This window comes from Salmo trutta, chromosome 34 (genome assembly GCF_901001165.1).
Source record: "Salmo trutta chromosome 34, fSalTru1.1, whole genome shotgun sequence".
Classification (NCBI taxonomy): domain Eukaryota; kingdom Metazoa; phylum Chordata; class Actinopteri; order Salmoniformes; family Salmonidae; genus Salmo; species Salmo trutta.
Genome location: NC_042990.1, coordinates 30,265,564 through 30,286,899, shown reverse-complemented (window position 1 = coordinate 30,286,899; position 21,336 = coordinate 30,265,564). Strand labels below are relative to the sequence as shown.

At 41.5% G+C, this 21,336-nt stretch overlaps 1 protein-coding gene across 5 annotated transcripts; it reads left to right on the top strand.

Moving 5' to 3' along the window:
- Positions 1-2,208: 2,208 nt before the first annotated feature.
- Positions 2,209-20,073, top strand: ago2 (argonaute RISC catalytic component 2). 5 transcript variants are annotated; one of them, XM_029732582.1, is made up of 20 exons: positions 2,209-2,757; positions 3,904-3,951; positions 4,949-5,144; positions 5,269-5,389; positions 6,987-7,168; positions 7,524-7,660; positions 8,006-8,158; positions 8,393-8,480; positions 8,736-8,883; positions 9,560-9,679; positions 10,364-10,486; positions 11,601-11,734; positions 11,960-12,144; positions 13,207-13,366; positions 13,699-13,789; positions 14,181-14,387; positions 14,780-14,914; positions 15,022-15,123; positions 16,156-16,355; positions 16,553-20,073. In XM_029732582.1, the coding sequence occupies exons 1-20, from the start codon at positions 2,733-2,735 to the stop codon at positions 16,659-16,661; spliced, it is 2,664 nt and encodes an 887-aa protein (XP_029588442.1). In that variant the 5' UTR covers positions 2,209-2,732; the 3' UTR covers positions 16,662-20,073. The 5 variants fall into 5 exon arrangements, with proteins under 5 accessions (XP_029588442.1, XP_029588441.1, XP_029588443.1 ...); XM_029732581.1 differs by having other exon boundaries at positions 11,598-11,734; XM_029732583.1 differs by having other exon boundaries at positions 2,210-2,757; positions 11,598-11,734; positions 14,181-14,375.
- Positions 20,074-21,336: the final 1,263 nt, after the last annotated feature.

The window sequence follows — 21,336 nt, the reverse complement described above, 5'->3', positions numbered from 1 at the left end:
CAGCAGGTACAGTAGTTAGATACAGTAGGTAGATACAGTAAGTACAGTAGATAGATACAGTAGGTAGGTACAGCTACTAGTAGGTAGGTGTACCTACTGTATCTACCTACTGTATCTATCTACTGTACCTACTGTATCTACCTACTCTCCCTACTGTAGTTACTGTACCTACTGTATCTACTTACTTTCCCTACTGTACCTACTGTATCTACTTACCCCCTACTGTACCTACTGTATCTACCTACTGTACCTACTTTACCTATTGTATCTACATACTTCCCCTACTGTAGTTACTGTATCTACTGTACCTACTGTATCTACCTTCCCTTCCCACTGTAGTTACTGTATCTACTGTACCTACTGTATTCACCTACTTTCCCTACTGTACCTACTGTATCTACCTACTTCCCCTACTGTAGCTACTGTATCTATTTACCCCCCTACTGTATCTACCTACTGTATTTACTTACCCCCTACTGTACCTACTGTATCTACCTACTGAACCTACTTGACCTATTGTATCTATCTACTTTCCCTACTGTATCTACTGTACCTACCTATTGTATATACTGTACCTACTGTATCTACATACTGTATATACCTACTGTACCTATTGTATGTACCTACTTCCCCTACTGTACTGTACATACCGCTCCTACTGTACCTGCTGTGCCTACCTGCTGTACCCACCTACTGTAATAATGTACCTACTGTATCTACCCACTGTAGATACTGTATCTACTGTACCTACTATATTTACCTACTTTACCTACCTACTGGACCTACTGTAATAATGTACCTGCTGTACCTACCTACTGTACCTACTGTATGTAACTACTGTACCTATCTACTGTACCTATATACTGTATCTATATACTGTACCTACTTACTGTCCCTACCTACTGTACATACTGTATCTATCTACTGCACCTACTGTATTTATCTACTGTACCTATTGTATCCACCTACTTTATTTACTACACCTACTGTATCGACCCACTGTATCTACCTACTGTACCTACCTACTGTATATATATACTGTACCTACTGTATCTACTTATTGTCCCTACCTACTGTACATACTGTATCTACCTACTGTACCTACTGTATTTATCTACTGTGTCTCTCTACTTTATTTACTGTGTCTACCTACTTTATTTACAACACCTACTGTCTCTACCCACTGTAATAACCTACTGTATCTACCTACTGTACCTACTTTACCTACGTACTGGACCTACTGTATCCCCTACTGGATCTACCTACTGGTTCTACTCACCCTACTGTACCTACCTGCTGTACCTGCTTGCCTACCTACCTGCCTGGCTGCCTTGCCTACCTTCCTACCTTGCATACCTAGCCTGCCTGCCTACCTGCCTGCCTTGACTACCTACCTGCCCTGCCTACCTGTGTACAGTAGGCCAGACTACTAGCTACAAACATCAATACAAAATCATCCATCCAATATGAATAATTCATGTATTAAAACCTGTTAAGGATCGGCCCCCTTTTTCCCAATTTTCGACTAAAATGACATACCCAAATCTAACTGCCTGTAGCTCAGGCCCTGAAGCAAGGATATGCATATTCTTGGTACCATTTGAAAGGAAACACTTTGAAGTTTGTGGAAATGTGAAAGGAATCTAGGAGAATATAATGCATTAGATCTGAAAAAAGATAATACAAAGAAAAAAAACATCTGTTTAAAAAACAAATGTTGTCTCATCATCTTTGAAATGCAAGAGAAAGGCCATAATGTATTATTCCAGTGCAGTTACAATTTAGATTTTGGCCACTGGATGGCAGCAGTGTATGTGAACACTTTTAGACTGATTGTATTGTATTTCTGTTCAAACTTTTGTATCAAGACTGCCCAAATGTGCCTAATTTGTTTATTAATAACTTTTCATGTTCAAAACTGTGCACTCTCCTCAAACAACAGCATGGTATTCTTTCACTGTAATAGCTACTGTAAATTGGACAGTGCAGTTAGATTAACAAGAATTTAAGCTTTCTGCCAAAATCAGATATGTCTATGTCCTGGGAAATGTTCTTGTTACTTACAACCTCACGCTAATCGCATTAGCCTACGTTAGCTCAACCGTCACGCAGGGGACCAACTCCTGAATACGTTTTTTAACTAAATGGCAGCCATTCGGTGACTGTGGATCTTCATGGTAGTTTGCAGGTCTTTTGTATAATGCACGAGATTGGTTTATCAGTGATCTTTTTTTTCAAATACAACATACCCCGGAAATGACAGCTGTTTCTTCTTCCTGTGAATGGCATTCACCAGTGGTCAAATTGAGTAAACAAAAATGAACATTTGGTTGGTAACGTTACAACTCATTTGTTGTTGCACGGTGTTAACATGGCTTGAATTAAATACATTTAATGCATTTTGGTTGATTCATCTTCCCCTGGATTTCGACAAGTTGTAAAATAAAGACGTCCAAGGAAAGATCGCGCGGGGATAATTGCGGGCTGTGCGTGTGACATCACACATATCCATTACTAGCTCCGGTTTGTATTTAGGGGGATGGGGCCGTGCTGAGGATGATAGAGCGCTCATGGTGTTGTACTTTACTTCTTGGCTAAATCCTTCCACTTCCTAACCGAGCCACCCACATTGTTTTATATATAGTACCCATTCACGTATGTATTTTGGCGACGTTTGACCGGAGAAAAGTGGAGTATCCGTACGACCACGGTGCACGCTGAGAAACTACAAAATGTATTCCAGTGGAGCTGCTGGAGGTAAATTGTCCATTGCTAGTTAGCAAGACGGCTAACTATAAGGGTGCTGATTTGTATGTCGTTGGGGTATCTTCAATCATTTGCATGATGGTTTGTTTTCATTTTGTAACATTGTTCGCCAACCTCAATATAATTTCAGAATAACATTTCGTCCTAGTTACCTAGATCTTGTTAGTAATCATTGCCACCGTTTCCCCGGCCCGTTGTTACTGTAGCTTTTAGCTATGCCTGTTGACCTGGCTAATGATAGCTGGAAGTCGATTAACTTGTTGTTCAAGTCCAATCCTAAAGTAAGATTCATTTGGGCAAATTAGCGAACAATTGCTTTAAACAAGTTCTAGAAAGAATTCGGCCATCAAATAGTTGACTATTAGGTAGCCATCTTGCTAGCTAACGTTAGCCAGCTCAGATGAACAAATTGTTAGCTAGCTAGCTAGGTTAGTCATCTTCCCTTAGCCAACGGCGGCTTGTTAGCCTTTTCAAATGTTAGCTAGCTAGCTGGTTTGCATGCTGACTAGCTAACACAATTTAGCTAGCTAGCTGACTTGTTTGGCATGCTAGATAGTTAACACTATTTAGCTACGTTTTAGCCATTGCTTGTTGTGTGACTTGCTAGTTCTATTTTCGAGGCTGTTTGAAAAAAAAGTAATTCTGTAACCTCTTGGCTAACTAGTTAACGTTACTATTATGGGGACCAGTCAACTTGCTATGAGCAACTTTGGGTGAATTTAAGATTTGCTAGAAATTAAGGTTGCACCACTGATATGCTTGTTGACTAACTATTTTTCCTGTTGATTATGTCCTACCCTCCACTTATTGAGAATGATAGTGACAAGTTTCAACTTCCAGGTTGCTAGTGTGTGCTTGTTGATAAGGGAGCAGAAAAATCGCCCAGCAGTTGTAGCTACATGACTCTGTTCTAAGGCTGATAACAGGGCAAGGCATTTAGAAATAGTTAACTAACTATGCAGGGAAAAGTATGGGGAATAAAAATGTATATGAAGAATGACGTGATAAGGTTTCCTTTGGGCATTTTCAAAAGAAGGAGTAATATATAAGAATATTACAAAACATTTTGATCCATTCAGCCTTCATTTGACTCATTGTGAGACATGTCCAATTGACCACTGTTTTCTTCTTCTCTAGCTGCTGAGATGCTTGAACCACCTCACTCCTCGGGGTCAATTGGCTCTGGTAAGCTTCTTTCTAGCACTATGTTTGTACCGCCAGCCTACTATACCCTGTAGTATACATTTTGTTTTCTCCTGTCCCCCGGACTACTGTAATGTAAATGTCTTGATTCTGGCATGCAAATACGGCAAGTATAATTGTAGTAATCACTTGGGTGGAAAAGTGTTTACCAGCAAGAAAGAACAGTAGACTGCACTGAAGCACAAGGCATATCTTTTCCAATGCACTGGTTTGCATCTTACAATATGTCTTGAATAGCAGACCTCTGAAATCCCCTCTTCTACTGACTATTACAGCAGATATTCAGACATTCTGATTTGAAATGGAGAGATATCCTATAATAGTTCACTCTTCATAGAGGCTTAGCTATCTGAGAGAACAAATAACCACTGGGAAAAGTCAGCTCAATGAAAGACTGCATTTTTCTGTTAAACTTTCCTGGTATTTTTTCCTGCCACATTAACAATGTCTTAATCATGCGTTAAGACTCACAAGGACATTCCACTTGTCCTCTTCAGAGTGACTTATTGGACATGACAGTTTTGTACTGTATAGCTAGCTAGTGTGCATTGTTAAAGTCAAAAGGGAGTTATGTGGATTCAAAGAGCTGGAGAACAGAGATAAGATGTCAAAAGGGAGTATGTTCAGACATGTTCCTCCATGACCTCAAGGCCCCAGACCAAAGATGCCTGTTCGCTGAACCAACAGTCATACTCGGCCAGGGCTCACCAACCAAATAGTTCAAGCATGGCAGCAAAATGTATTGAGCATCCATACAACTATTCACATTCTAGAAAATAATATTTGATGTTCAAGTGTGAAAGAACAATCTTGTGAGTTACCCCAGTATAGCCTAGTCCCAGGTATGTTTGTTGTCTTTCCAACTCATGACCATGAACATGGGAGTTGATAAAACTTCTCAATGTTCTGGGACAAGGCTAAACAACCTGTTTTGTATGTACAGTTATTAACTTGTTAATTTGTTTGCTTCCTACCCCAGACCCCTCTGATCCAGATCCCCCGTCTCCCCCAGTGCCAGAGTATGTGTTCAAACCCCCCTCGCGGCCAGACTTTGGCACCATGGGCAGGACAATCAAACTGCAGGCCAACTTCTTTGAGATGGAGATCCCCAAACTGGAGGTCTACCACTACGACATCGACATCAAGCCAGAGAAATGCCCCAGAAGGGTCAACCGGTATGGAGCCGTTTAATTGGTTTACAGGCTTTCACCTGAGCCAAATAACTAGTAGGCTATTATCTTGTTAATGACGTTTTGTACTGTATTGATAAAGTCTAACACGCTCCATTTGTGTTCTCAGTGAAATTGTAGAGCACATGGTACAGCACTTTAAAACGCAGATCTTTGGGGATCGAAAGCCAGTGTATGATGGGAGGAAGAATCTCTACACAGCCATGCCCTTACCTATAGGAAGGGAAAAAGTAAGTCTCCCCGTCTGACCAGAGGTGTCTGTTGTGTGAAGGCCCCTATGTTTTGGGACAGCTGTGATTACACACAATGTGATATTATGTACATTCTGTGGCCAGTTTATTAGGTACACCTATCTAGTACCGTGTCGGAACCTCCTTTGCCTTCAGAACAGCCTGAATTCTTCGGGGCATGGAACCGTTGCTCTATTGGTATCAAGGAACCTAGCGTGTGCCAGGAAAACATTCCCCACACCATTACACCACCAGCCTGTACCATTGACACCAGGCAGGATGGGGCCATGGACTCTGCTTATGCCAAATCCTGGCTCTGCCATCAGCATAACGTAACAGGAATCGGCATTCATCGGATCAGGCAATGTTTATCCACTCCTCATTTGTCCAGTGTTGGCTATCGCATGCCAACTGGAGTCACTTCTCCTTGTTTTTAACTGATAGGAGTGGAACGTGGTGTGGTTGTCTGCTGCAATAGCCCATCCGTGACAAGAACCGACAAGTTGTGTGCTTTGAGATGCTGCTCTGCACACCACTGTTGTACGGTGCCATTATTTGTCTGTTTGTGGCCCGCTTGTATGATTATTGCCATTCTTCAACCTCTCATCAGTTAGCTGTTTGCACCCACAGGACTGCTGCTGACTGGATGTTTTTTTTTGTTTGTCGCACCATCCTCCGTAAACTCCAGACACTATCGTGTGCGAAAAGGGGGCCGGCCAGCTTCTGCGACACAAACTGGCGCACCTGGTACCAATGATCATAGCACGCTCAGTCGCTTAGGTCACTCGATTTGCCCATTCTAACGTTAAATCGTACACTAACTGGATGCCTGTTTGCTGGCTATTTTAGCAAGCCACGGCCATGTGACTTGTCTGTAGAAGCGAACGATTTTCGTGAACTTTGTGGTGTACCTAAATAAACAGGCCTCTGAGGGTAAATTACATCCATAATATTGGTTTTCATCTTGTGTATAGACTACTTATCACATGTCTTGGGGTATACAGTAACGTCAAAGTATTTGCCCCCTTCCTGATTTTTGCATATTTTTGATACTGAATGTTATCAGATCTTCAACTGAAACCTAATATCAGATAAAGGGAATCTGAGGGAACAAATAACACAATTACATGTTTATTTCATAAATAAAGTTATGCAACACGCAATGCCCCTGTGTAAAAAAAGTAATGGCACCCTTACACTCTAACTGGTTGTGCCACCTTTTTGCTGCTATGACTCCAACCAAATGCTTCCTGGTGTTATTGATCAGTCTCTCACATCACTGTGGAGTCATTTTGGCCCACTCTTGTATGCAGAACTGCTTTAACTCAGCAACATTTGTGGGTTTTCAAGCATGAAATGCACGTTTCAAGTTATGCCACATCTCAATTGGGATTAGGACTGGATTTTGACTAGGACATTCCAAAACTTCAAATTTGTTGCTTTTGAATCATTTTCATGTAGACTTGATTGTATGTTGGATGATTTGTATTGCTGCATGACCCAGCTGCACTTCAACTCATGGATGGCCTAACATTCTCCTGTAGAATTTTCAGATAGACTATTTTAAACACACCAAAACACCTGTGTCCACAAACAGGTGGAGCTGGAGGTGACCATCCCAGGTGAGGGGAAAGACCGGAACTTCAAAGTGGCCATAAAGTGGGTGTCCTGCGTCAGTCTGCAAGCTCTTCAAGAAGCCCTGTCTGGACGACTGCCAAACATCCCCTTTGAGACCATCCAGGCCCTGGATGTGGTCATGAGACATTTGCCCTCTATGAGGTCAGTGTTTTCCCCTTTAAAACAATCAGTATATTTTTGGTATGTAATATTTGTATTTAATTGTGGTATTTAGTTACAGCACATACATAGTTATCAAACAACTGTTCTCGTGCAAATGGACTCAATCAAACCAGTAAATGGGTCCACACACCTAATATGCCCCTCTATCCCAAGACGTTTCTTCAATCTTTCCTTCAAACATGGTCACAAATCGCTGTTTTCTTTGTACACACCAAAGCCTTACAATCCCAAATCACTTCTAGTATATTTGTCCCTGTGGGTTATGCAAATTCCTCTCTCCTTGTCTATTTGTAAAGCCAATTTCAGTTGCGATATTAATCACATCTTCCAACAGGTACACCCCCGTCGGACGTTCTTTCTTCACCCCTTCAGAGGGATGCTCCAACCCCCTGGGCGGGGGCAGGGAGGTCTGGTTTGGGTTCCACCAATCGGTTAGGCCTTCCCTGTGGAAGATGATGCTAAACATTGACGGTAGGTTTCACACTGCAAATTTCTGCCTCCCAAATGGCTGTAAGGAATGTACCATTTGGAACACAACCAAAGTGTCAGACTAGAGTCTCTGTGTGTGACTGGAAGGAGGATAGTACTGGGAATCTCATTCCATGGTAGGTTTCAGTCAGTAAATAAGTGGCATTGATTAAGCTTGCCCTAAAGTGCTGATTTGGGTGTAGCTTTTGTGGTGATGTCATTGGTCCTGGAAGTGTAAACCCACTGCTAAAATGAGTGCAACCTACCATAATGGTAAGTTCTAGTATGTATCTGGAAGGAGGAGGATAGGTCTGAATCTGTGCTGTGCTTGGTGTTTTGTTTTTGCAGTGTCGGCCACTGCCTTCTACAAGGCCCAGCCTGTGATTGAGTTCATGTGTGAGGTTTTGGATTTCAAAAGTATCGAAGAACAACAGAAACCCTTAACCGACTCCCAGAGAGTAAAGTTTACCAAGGAAATCAAAGGTAATCATTCATTACCAGGTAATCAATAGTTGCATTGGGTTGGTTTTGTCTGTCTGAGTGGAAATATTTAAATACTTATATCCAAAAATTCTGTACTATAACACATATAAATGTTGCTATGATGCGTGTATCTTTGTGTATTGACTTAAAATCTTAATCTGACTTGAAATCAGAGTAGAATGTGATAAAATAGGAAACCGTTGTTGTCCACGGAACATGTGAATCTGACCATTGTCTTGTTGTGATTCTCAGGTTTGAAGGTTGAGATCACTCACTGTGGTCAGATGAAAAGGAAGTACAGAGTATGTAATGTGACGAGAAGACCAGCCAGCCACCAGACGTAAGAAAGAACACCCTAAAATATTGACAACAGCCTCAATTCCTTTAGTTTCCTGTGATGTAAACATGACTGGTTTGCTTAGGGATGTGATAGAAACAAACCTAATACTAACACGTTTAACACACCATTCATGCACAGGTTAGGAGCAGATCCCAATCAAGTTAAACAGAAATCCCCACTTGGTCTTGGAGTTCTTTGAAAATCCATTTAAACTTTTTTTTTTTCTTTTTGGTTGGCTCATCTGTTTTACTTCAGGTTTCCACTGCAGCAGGAGAATGGCCAGACCATAGAATGCACAGTAGCGCAGTACTTCAAAGACAAGTACAAACTCATACTGCGCTACCCCCACCTCCCCTGTCTACAGGTCGGACAGGAGCAGAAACACACCTACCTCCCCCTCGAGGTCAGTCTGCAGTCTCCCCTCACAACTTGTTGATGGTTTACTGCTGGGTTTAAATTGTTACAAAGAATGAGGACCCGGGTGGTATTACAGAAACTCCACTTTACCATCACTTCGACAGACGATGCACAAGAGTATGTTTTAGTAATTTAGCAGACCCTCTTATCCAGCGCGACTTACAGTAGTGAGTGCGTACATTTTTGTATTGGTCCCCCGTGAGAATCAAACCCACAACCCTGGCGTTGCAAGCGACATGCTCTACCAACTGAGCCACATGACATCATCATGTCAGGTAGCGCAGAAGTGTTTTAAAACCTGCCACACTTCCTTTGAATCTGCTGTTTTTTTCAAGGGAAAAAAGACATGCACACATTTAAACATGATATCCTACTCATCCTTTTATCTAGAAAATGCATTGCACAAATAGGTTTTTAATCACTTTACACACTATTAAATGTAATTTGCCTGACGCGTGAGTGGAGGAGTCTCGTTTCATACAAGCCCATTTGTTTACTCTCCTTTATTACCTTTGGCCTTTTTCAAAAGGAGGCAAGGAGAGGACTGAGGATTTAGCAAAACAAATTGACAATCTCTATATGCAAGACTATTCTCTGGCTGAAGCCTTCGTGATGTGTCCCTGGGGGTGGTAATAAAGCTGTGTTGTAATGTATGTGTCTAGGTTTGTAACATAGTGGCTGGCCAGCGGTGCATCAAGAAGCTGACTGACAATCAAACGTCCACTATGATCCGTGCCACAGCCCGATCGGCACCCGACCGTCAGGAAGAGATCAGCAAACTGGTAAAGAGACTTATCTGACTTGGGAGAGTAAACTCAAGCACAGAGTGTCTTGAAAGCTGCTTTTATGAACTTGAAGTGATCTATTAGGATGTACAATGACTCTGAACTGCTGTTATTTAACTATTGATGGCCTGACCATATGTGAATGTTTTCGCTCAGGCGGTCTTTCCAAAGGCCTAGTGTGTGTGTGTACACACACACACACACACACACACACAGTGGTGTAAAGCACTTCATTATTTATTCTATTTTTGCAGACTTTTACTTCACTACATTCCTAAAGAAAATACTCCATACATTTTCCCTGACACCCAAAAGTACTTGTTACACTTTGATAGGAAAATGGTCTAATTCACACACTTATCAAGAGAACATCCCTGGTCATCTCTACTGCCTCTGATCTGGAGGACTCACTAAACACATGCTTTGTTTGTAAATTATGTCTGAGTCTTGGTGTGCCCCTGGCTATCCGCCAATAAATTTAAAAAATAAAATGTTGCATTTTAGAAATTCCATTTACTTTTGATACATAAGTATATTTAAAACCAAATACTTTTAGGCTTTTACTCAAGTAGTATTTTACTGGATGACTTTTACATGAGTCATTTTCTATTGAAGTACTTTCTCCACCACTGTATATAAACCCTCTGAATTATTTCCACTAAACCTTTGCTCTCTTTTCAGATGAGAAGTGCCAACTTTAACAATGATCCTTACGTGCGTGAGTTTGGGGTGATGGTGAGGGATGAGATGACCGAGGTGAACGGCCGAGTCCTCCAGGCCCCATCCATCCTCTATGGAGGGCGGGTAGGTTTCTCTTATTTAAGATGGGTTGATTTTATTCACTGTTTCTTAATCCTGGTCCTGGGGACCCAAAGGGGTGCACATTATTGTTTTTGTACTAACTGTACACAACTGATTCAAATGATCAACTCATCACCAAGCTTTTAATCTGGTGTGTAGTGCTAAAGCAAAAACCTGACATAAAAACTGCACTGATGAACAACAGTTCTTTATGTATATTATGTAAAGGGAAACTTAGAACACTCCAAATAACAAAGTTATGTCACTTGTATTTTGAATCAGCCTTCTAATGTGAAACATCCCATTTAAGCCCGGTGTACACAACCCAATTTTGGCCCTGATTTTTAGCTTTCCCAGCGACAAAATCCCCATGTCGTTGCCTACTCGGGGTGTGCAGCCGTCTCCGACGCAGGGTTAATGTGAGCGGCTCAGAGACGTAATCTGCGGGCTACTGATCTCGTCTTTGAGCAGTCCCAGACGTCCCCATATTTTCAAACATGTTTCATTTTATCTGCACAAAATCTGCAATGCTCTTGTAGTGTGAGATGTGCAACGGCAAGTTGAGAATGGTGGTCAGCAATAGCCAATGAGAGCTCGCTAGTGAGATGCTGTTGTTTTGTATCACTCAGAATGTGTAGACTCTCGCAAAGGAGCGAAAGCTACCACTAGTATGCGTCTGTACTTGCCTTTAACCAAAGCTAAAGTGTCAGTTACAGCTCTGAAGTGCACAAGCAATGTTATTAAATTCAAATGATGACTAGACATTTCAACTCTGTATGGCAAGTGTGAATGTCTGACTCAAAAAGTTTGAGGCTGCTTTGAGCCACAGCACGTTGGAGTTACGTTTAATCTAATCATTGTTTTGGCGAGACAGTGTGGTATCAAATCCTCACCGACCAAGTGAAGTCTTGCAGGGTGACCTCAGTCTGTGCCACATCGCTTAGTATCGCACCACTATGTTGGCAACACAAACAAAAACTACAGGAAAGTCAGTTGTTTAATGCGAGGCTCAGCGATGTAGGATTTTGACTCGTGTAGTGTACACCCGGCTTAATTTGTCCCATTCAGACAACTATTTGTCTCTGACCCTTATCTCGTCTTCCTTTTACTCAAGCAGAATAAAGCAATAGCAACTCCCATCCAGGGAGTGTGGGACATGAGGAACAAGCAGTTCCACACTGGCATAGAGATCAAGGTGTGGGCCATCGCCTGCTTCGCCCCACAGAGACAGTGTACTGAACTCCTGCTCAAGTAAGAACTGCAGCTGCCAGGAGCCCTTAGGAGCCTCAATAACCATTGCGGGGGGATGTTTTATAATTGGAATGTATTTAAGTTAAAGTATTTTTCCATTTCTAAAACTGTTTCTTCTGTGTTAGCCCGCTTATGATTTCAATCTACACAATCTTTTTGGAATCCAATAAAGAGTTTGAGGACACTTGTATTGTGTTTTTGTACCTTCTAACCGGTTTCTCTCAGGGCGTTCACAGACCAGCTGCGTAAGATCTCTCGTGACGCGGGGATGCCCATCCAGGGCCAACCCTGTTTCTGTAAGTACGCTCAGGGGGCGGACAGCGTGGAGCCCATGTTCAAACACCTGAAGTACACCTACCAGGGCCTGCAGCTGGTGGTGGTCATCCTGCCTGGGAAGACACCCGTCTATGGTGAGGAAACTGGAAACTAGTGAACAAAAATATAAACGCAACAATTTTCAAGTTAGTTCATATGAGGAAATCAGTCAATTGAAATAAATTCATTAGGCCCTAATCTATGGATTTCACATGACTGGGAATACAGATTGCACATGTTGGTCACAGATACCTTTAAAAAAAAATCTCATCGATAAAATGCAATTGTGTTCGTTGTCCATAGTTAATGCCTGTCCATACCATAACCCCACCACCACGGGGCACTCTGTTCACAATGTTGACATCAGCAAACTGCTCGTCCCCCCCACAACGCCATACACATGGTCTGCGGTTGTGAGGCCAGTTAGACGTACTGCCAAATTCTCAAAAACGACATTGGAGGTGGCTTATGGTAGAGAAATAAACATTCAATTCTCTGGCAACAGCTCAGGTGGACATTCCTGCAGTCAGCATGCCAATGGCACGCTCCCTCAACTTGAGGCATCTGTGGCATTGTTAGGTGACAGAACTGCACATTTTAGTGGCCTTTTATTGTCCCCAGCACAAGCTGCACCTGTGTAATGATCATGTTTAATCACCTTGATATACCACACCTGTCAGGTGGATGGATTATCTAGGCAAAGGAGTAATGCTCATTAACAGATGTAAACATATTTGTGGGCAAAATTTGAGAGAAATACGCTTTTTGTGCGTATGGAAAATTTCTGGGATCATTTCAGCTCATGAGATATGGGACCAAAACTTTACATTTTGCATTTATATTTTTGTTCAGTATATGTCCCTAAGTTAATTAATGTCACTGTTTATAACTCTGCCTCTAAATCCTATTGGTTCAGTTAGTGCTGTTCTGGATTATTTAGTGGATTATATGTTCAACTGTATAAAAGCAAATTTCACGATCTTTCTACCTTACACTTTGACATTTTAGTCATTTAGCAGAAACTCTTATCCAAAGCGACTTAAATTAGTGCCTTCATCAAACTGATTCAGAATTCATTGCAACACATGAACTAGCTGTATATCTCTCCTGTTGTGCTGACATAGTCTTTCTCCCTCCCCTGCTTCTCTGTGGGCTAGCTGAGGTGAAGCGTGTTGGAGACACGGTGCTGGGCATGGCCACCCAGTGTGTCCAGGTAAAGAATGTTCAGAAAACCACTCCCCAGACCCTCTCTAACCTCTGCCTGAAGATCAACGTCAAGCTGGGTGGGGTCAACAACATCCTCCTCCCACAGGGCAGGTCAGTGCAGAACCTCTCTCATTATCATGGCTATGAATACTTGCTGGTTTACTGTTAATGTCTAACAGTATTGTACTCCGCATTCAGTTAAAATATATAAACCAGTATGCATTTATTCATGACAGCTGTGAGACTTACATTCTTCCATAATAGCTTTTGTGGCTTATTCCAAGATATTAGTGTACTCATTCACCTATACATTCACATGCTAGAAGTGAAACGTCAAGTCAGTCTCATTCATCCATCCATGTATATGTCCATTCTTCTGTTCACACGTCTTCTCTTCTGTGATGATGGCTTTGGTTAATCTTGTGGGTGTCTGTTCTTCCCAGGCCCCTGGTGTTCCAGCAGCCAGTCATCTTCCTGGGTGCTGACGTCACTCACCCTCCTGCTGGAGATGGGAAGAAACCCTCCATCGCTGCAGTAAGTCAGACCGAGCAGACGCTCCACAGGGCCTTGTCACCTACCAGGGACCGTAGGGTTGCATCTCAATAGTCTACAGTAGTTTATTTTACCCACAGAACCATGTTTCTGCTAGGGAGTCGGGGTGCAATAGTCTACAGTGGTGTCCTTTACTATGTCCAACATCTGAAATGGAGAGAACTGAGGGAATCAATAGCCTACCACTCCACCTTGCTCACTGACCAGCTTTGACCTAACTTTCAAAGCAGCCAAAAAATAAATGATCTTAAGTGTGCTCTGTGCTTCCTCGGATGTGCTTCCTACTGATGAATCCCTACATATCCCCCTAGTGAAAATCCTGACGTGTATGTTTGTATATTGTCCTGATCACATCCCTGTTCCTCTGTTCTAGGTGGTGGGGAGCATGGACGCCCACCCCAGCCGCTACTGTGCCACGGTGCGGGTGCAGCAGCATCGCCAGGACATCATCCAGGACCTGGCCACAATGGTCAGAGAGCTGCTCATCCAGTTCTACAAGTCCACCCGCTTCAAGCCCACCCGGATCATCTACTACCGCGACGGCATATCTGAGGGCCAGTTCAACCAGGTTAGACTTGAGGTAGACTTGAGGAAATAGGATTTCAATTCAATTGCATGATCTGTAATTGTACTGTACTGGTTGTGATTAAAGGATTTTCTGCTATTTATTTGTTTTTCTTTTGGTTTCTGTTTCTATTGGTTACCGTTCCAATTTAATTCTGAATGCCTAGTATTTGTTTTACTGAGATCAAATCAGTTATTTCAGATTTTTAACTTTTAAACCAAAAAGAAAGTTAAAAATGATATTTTTATCCCGCTACTGTGCTACTGTGTTTGTTTCTATTAGTAACCGTTCCTATTCTGAATTGCCCAATCTATCATTTTTTTTTCTCCTGATTTGTAAATGTATGTATTGTGACGTGTGGGAGTTACTGTTTTTTAACTATAGCTGTCGTTTTGGGTTTTATCCAGGTGCTCCAACATGAGTTACTGGCAATCCGTGAGGCCTGCATCAAACTGGAGAAAGACTACCAGCCCGGTATCACCTTCGTGGTGGTGCAGAAGAGACACCACACTCGACTGTTCTGCATGGACAGAAACGAGAGGGTTCGACATCTCTCCAATTCATACTGACTACTATTATCACTGTAAAAGAAACTTCTATGAAATGCCTACATCGTGATATTTTATGATTCCTAATGTGTTTTGTTCAGGTTGGTAAGAGTGGCAACATCCCTGCAGGCACCACAGTGGACACCAAAATCACTCACCCATCGGAGTTTGACTTCTACCTGTGTAGCCACGCTGGCATTCAGGTAGGGACCAGCCAAATGGCTCCCTATTCCCATTTATAGTGCACTACTTTTGACCAGGGCCCATAGGGAATAGGGTACAATTTCTGACACAACCCAGGACACTGTAGAGCTAGGAAGTAGAGAAGGGACTGTTCTGGAAGAGAGCCTACCTCCAGTTTTACTAATACTAAACTCAGCAAAAAAAGAATCATTCCTTTTTCAGGACCCTGTCTTTCAAAGATAATTTGTAGAAATACAAAACTTCAGATCTTCACTGTAAAGGGTTTTAATCTAACCACACTGTCCGATTTCAAAAAGGCTTTACAACGAAAGCAAAACATTAGATTATGTCAGCAGAGTACCCAGCCAGAAATAATCAGACACCCATTTTTCAAGCTAGCATATAATGTCACAAAAACCCAGAAGACAGCTAAATGCAGCACTAACCTTTGATCTTCATCAGATGACACACCTAGGACATTATGTTATACAATACATGCATGTTTTGTTCAATCAAGTTCATATTTATATCAAAAACCAGCTTTTTACATTAGCATGTGACGTTCAGAACTAGCATACCCCCTGCAATCTTCTTGGTGGAAGAGTAGGGTAACATCTCACAGCAAGAACTGGCAAATCTGGTGCAGTCCATGAGGAGATGCACTGCAGTACTAAATGCAGCTGGTGGCCACACCAGATACTGACTGTTACTTTTGATTTTGACCCCCCCCCTTTGTTCAGGGACACATTATGTGACTAACAGAAATGGAATGTCTGTGGAACTTCTTCAGTTTATGTCTGTTGTTGAATCTTATGTTCATACAGATATTTACACATGTTAAGTTTGCTGAAAATAAACGCAGTTGACAGTGAGAGCACGTTTCTTTTTTTGCTGAGTATGTGCTTCTGAGACCTAGATGTAGTTTCACTCCTCTAAATGTTTTTATAATTGGGATGTTTAACATTATAGGCTGTTATACTTTGGTTGTAGTAGAGCTAAATGACATGCATTACCACTAAACATGATTTAGTAATGGTAATACTTTTCCCCAGGGGACTAGCCGACCATCCCACTACCATGTGCTGTGGGACGACAACCATTTCACCTCGGACGAGCTGCAGGTGCTCACCTACCAGCTGTGCCACACCTATGTGCGCTGCACCCGCTCCGTGTCCATCCCAGCACCAGCCTACTACGCCCACCTGGTGGCATTCCGAGCCCGTTACCACCTGGTGGATAAGGAGCATGACAGGTAAGAGACCGCGTCAGATGTTGACCATGGCCCGGTTCTCATAACCTATTTAAAATACCTCTTATTGCCATCATATCGCTGTACCATTCAAACTGTGACAGGTTAGTGATTACCAGGAAGTGATGAAGGAAGATTTTTTTTTTTTTAAGAATTTGGACTAAATAATTCACAAACTCTTTCCATTGTGTTCATTCTAGTGCGGAGGGCAGTCACACATCGGGACAGAGCAATGGGCGTGACCAGCAGGCTTTGGCCAAGGCAGTTCAGATCCACCAGGACACACTGCGCACTATGTACTTCGCCTGAAGCACCTGGGGCGGGCATTGGTGAGACAGACCCAACAGGGAAGAAGCCTTCTCTCCTCCCACCTAACCCCCTTACTGTATCAGGTGTGGGCGTTAAGGGGGTTTGTCGTCTCGTCTCTCCCCGCCGGTAAGGTGGAATGATACCAAACAAATTAGGGAGGGTTTCTTTTCCAAAATGTCCACAATTATTTTCAAACATGCATACAAAACCGCTTTCCCCCCTTCCTGGCCTAACCCTGGTCATTATTAGGTAGTACTATGTAAAATGATTCCTCAGAAATGGGTTGTGGTGGAGTGGACTCCTTTATTTTACATGTTGTACATTTGTTTGTATTTGTAAATGTGGGGGGGAGATGCATTTGTATTACTTTTCTTTACACTGACAGTTGGAAATACTTCTATCAAACTAAGGGGCAGTATCATCACACTTTGGTGTTTAGACACTATCCAGTTTTCTGAAGGGGTCCCCAGGGTTGAAAGGAGGTGGGGATATTGAAAACGAGAACGGTCCGATAGGTTTATAATCATTCTTACTCTTCACAACTTTATTTATCAGCCAATCAAAGCAAAGTGCACTGACCAGGACTTAAGTACACAAGTACTTAACATGTTGTCTTTTCATTTGTATGTACTATGAATTTAACAGGCTTGGATACAGTTCCAGCCTCAGAGTATTTGTCCTCCAACACTGGTGACCAACACATTTTTATGCTGCATCTGATGACCGCTAAGCAAGTAATTTTTGTATTAGATTTTCATTAGACTTTGAAACTGTTAACACTTACTTTTTATCAAGACTTATACAAATTAATAATATGAAATTGTAACAACAGCAATTTTTGCTGTCTTGCCTTTTACTTGGACTGGGTTGTTTTGTCAATCTATGGCCAGTGGCCAGCGAATATATTTACTAATAGAATGGGACTGGTTCCCAACAGACACCCTTTGTGTTCTCTGAGCCACATTACATGTGAAGACATCTACATTGGGGGGGGTCAAGTCTCTTGAAATGAAATCTGTTGTCTTGTTTTAGTGTCCCCCTTATTTTCATGTAATCTATTATTTTACAAATGTGTGCATAGATGACTTACACATTGGATCTAGGTATTTGGATATGTTAACCCTATCTAGTTTTCTTTATGGTTTTATGGCAGTGAAATGGTTTTCTCCCTACTGGGGGGGTAGTTGTACTGCTGTGATCTTGCAGTACAGTCGTTGATGTATGAATCGGTAGAGTAAAGCCTGTGATGTCAGTGTCACACGTGTAGGAACTGGACTGAAGATGAGGTGGTGTTCTATTGGGGGAGAAAGGATTCTAGAGACTGCTAGATATTTTCTGTTATTCCTCTGTAAAAAAGGGAGCAATTATGCTATTCTACTAGTCAAGCAAATTCTTTTTTTTTATGCAAGTAGTTTAATTGTTGGCTTTGTATCATAGCCTCGTGGGATATAGGGTATATTTTGAATACGCTTTTAGAAGAGAATGCTAAAATTATGATAGAAGGAATTTTCAAAACCATTGTCCGGTATGTAGTTATAAAGAACAAAAAAAATTAAATATAAGTTTATGCAGAGCTTGCATGCAGAAATTGTAATGCCTTCCAAAACGTTTTTTATTCCCTTTTCTGTTCTCCTTAGTAATGACATTTTAGCAGGGGTTTTTCATATAGCCTAGATTGGCTGGCTTTTATCTCGCTCTTTTCTAACTATGCATTGTTTTTAACCAAGAGATTTTAGCAGTGACCTTTCCCAAATATGAATTTAGGACATTTGTAGAGTAGTAGTTTTTTTGTTGCTTGGTGCATTTTAATAGCGTTTGTAGTGCTTCTTCCCTAGACCTTTGTAATGGTATGGGGGGTTGTGTTGTCGTCATTTGTATTGTACAGCACACAAGAAATCGGTATATACTTTGTAGAACACACATCACTCTTCTTAGCCAAACAAGATTATACATTTTATACAAAATTCATGTCCTAAAGAAACTGAAGCACAAGAGACCATTTTTAATTCCAGGTGCTCGACTTTCTCTTTCACTAATGTCACCTTAAATCTCAATGGACTTGTCGAAGATGCTCTTCACTTACCATAAGTATGGTAATAGACGTTGAAGTGGTATTGAATACCTTTTATTTTTTCTCTCTACCTTAATTACATTCATTTCTCATTACCTTCAAAGTCATCCGAAGTCCGACTGACTGTGGAGCATTCTTAGAAATCAAGTACTTGATATTTACTTGTTTTTTTGTTTTCTTTGCTGGTCTCGTGATTTATAAATTTGGATGCACTTTTGATAGTAGTGAACATAAATTTCCTTTGATTGGTCGAGCCAAGCAGGAAACCCGGACATACATTATGTGCAATTGTGTTGAAATGACTGTGTGTTCTACCTCTTGTTACCTGTTTAAGTGTTATGGTAACGTCACACTGTTGGTCATTTCTTCATAATTACACAGGATATTATATCTGATAGGCATCGTTTGAATCTTACGTTGTCATGTGTTTAAACCGTTGTCTTGTATGACAGTCAGTGAACCTGCGTTCTGTAATCATAGTTTCATAGTTCTTGTGTGGGATCTTAAAGCTTGTTCAAGATGTTTCCAAAACAAACAAAAAGTGGTTTGAGAGCAAATGATTTGATCGTAACGAGCTTCTTATTTGAATTGTTTTACGCGCCAATGCATTCATTTTTAGCACCTCATTGCATATCTTTGGAGATAGATGGTGTTGCCTAACAGACTGCTTTGTAAGCAACATGTTGGTAAAGCCAAGGCTAATAACAATTTAGCTGCTTACCCACAATTTGATGATTAGTATTTTCTTTTAAGCTATTTGCTTAATACTTTTGAATATGCAACATGTACTGCTCTGCTCCCATAGAAAGGCATCTCCCATGTTGCTTTAATTGGGTTCATTGAATGCAGTGATTGAATGAAATGTTGTTTTTGGAATGCGTCGTCTTAGCTCCCCTCATTGTCTCACATTTGATTCATGTTTGCTACAGTCAACTTGGCAGGTTTTAGTTAATACAGTTCAAGTAGACATGATTGATAACATGAGTTGTTGCTGTGGAAACTGATAAAGCATGACTTGTTGTAGGGTGCACTGGTCAAAACAGCATGTTTGCTTGTCCGTTGAATTGTGAACATTCTCCTTTCAATATGGCTAAAGTTCAACTTTTCATACTACCGTTTTTCATCCGTTTTCCCTACTGAAGTCTGCCTCACCTTTGGTTCATCCTAAACTTGTTTCTTGGGAGATGTGGTCTTGTTACGGCTTATTTGTGTTTTAAGTTACTTATTTATACACAGCACCTTGGATTATACCAGACCTGTACAGCATTGCTTTTCCTGAAAATATCCGAAACATTTGATAATGTTATTTTGCACTAAAATAAAAACCCTTTTGGAGCTGTAGTCTAGTCACTAGTTTATTGTCTGAGAGAAAATGACACCAGATCAGCTGGTTATATGATGCATCATGAGTCAAAACAGGCTAGTTTGTCTGAGACCACACCAAGTCGTTGCATTGACAACTGGTCCCAGATTACACACATCAAATTGTATTGGTCACATACACGCGTTTAGCAGATGGTGTAGCGAAATGCTTGTTTCTAGCTCCAACAGTGCAGTAATATCTAACCATTTCCCAACATACACACACATCTAAGTAAGGAATGGGATTAAGAATGTATACAATATACGGACGAGCAATGTCAGCGGCATAGACTAAGATACAGTATATACATGTGAGATGAGTAATGCAACGTATGTAAACATTAAAGTGGCCAGTGATTTCAAGTCTGTGTATATAGGCAGCAGCAGCCTCTGCTAGTGATGGCACACGTGCACTAAGCCAGACGTTCAGATGGTTACACCTAGGCCTGTTTGTCGAGAGGGTTTCTCCCAGCCAGCATACAGTGGGGATTCACTGAAAATAATGCCTTTCTAACGTCTTCGTCAGATAAATAACTGCCACTGGGTTGTGATTGAATCTCCTCCCAGAAGAGGGTGCTATTCATAATTTATTCTATTAGTTTTGAGCTTTTGTATTTCTATGGCCATGAAAAAGTAGAGGAAAAACCATATGCAAAACAATAGTTGAAACTGACATTTATCTTCCCATGTATTAGGATGATAGGTAGACGTCTGGTAGTTGGAACATTCTGATTGTATATCTTACTGGTTGTGTAAATGTGTAGCTATAGTCTGATGCCAAAGTAGTGTGTGGAAAAAGGGTCCAGCAAGTTGATGGTTAAATGTGTATCACCTGCATTGTTGTGGTCGCCAGAATTAGAAGTCACAGGCATCAAAGAATGTGGAAGAATTAGTAGCATATCCGTATGTAGGAGTTGACTGCACACCTTTTTTTGATCAGAGAATACTTAGTTATATTTAAGCAATAAGGTACGAGGGGGGTGTGGTATACGGCCAATATACCACAGCTAAGGGCTGTTCTTAGGCACAACGCATTGCGGAGTGCCTGGACACAGCTCTTAGCCGTGGTATATTGGCCATATACCACAAACCCCCGAGGTGCCTTATTGCTATTATAAACTGGTTATCAAGGGGCGGCAGGTAGTCTAGTGGTTAGAGTGTTGGGCCAGTAGCCGAAAGGTTGCTGGATCGAATCCCCGAGCTGACAAGGTAAAATCTGTCGTCTGCCCTTGAACAAGGCAG

Excerpts from the sequence above, each read along its gene's own strand:
- ago2 (XM_029732581.1), top strand. The coding sequence starts at position 2,733 with ATGTATTCCAGTGGAGCTGCTGGAG. Across the intron at positions 3,952-4,948 it reads CTCGGGGTCAATTGGCTCTG|ACCCCTCTGATCCAGATCCC; the intron begins GTAAGCTTCTTT and ends TTCCTACCCCAG. Across the intron at positions 5,145-5,268 it reads TGCCCCAGAAGGGTCAACCG|TGAAATTGTAGAGCACATGG; the intron begins GTATGGAGCCGT and ends TTGTGTTCTCAG.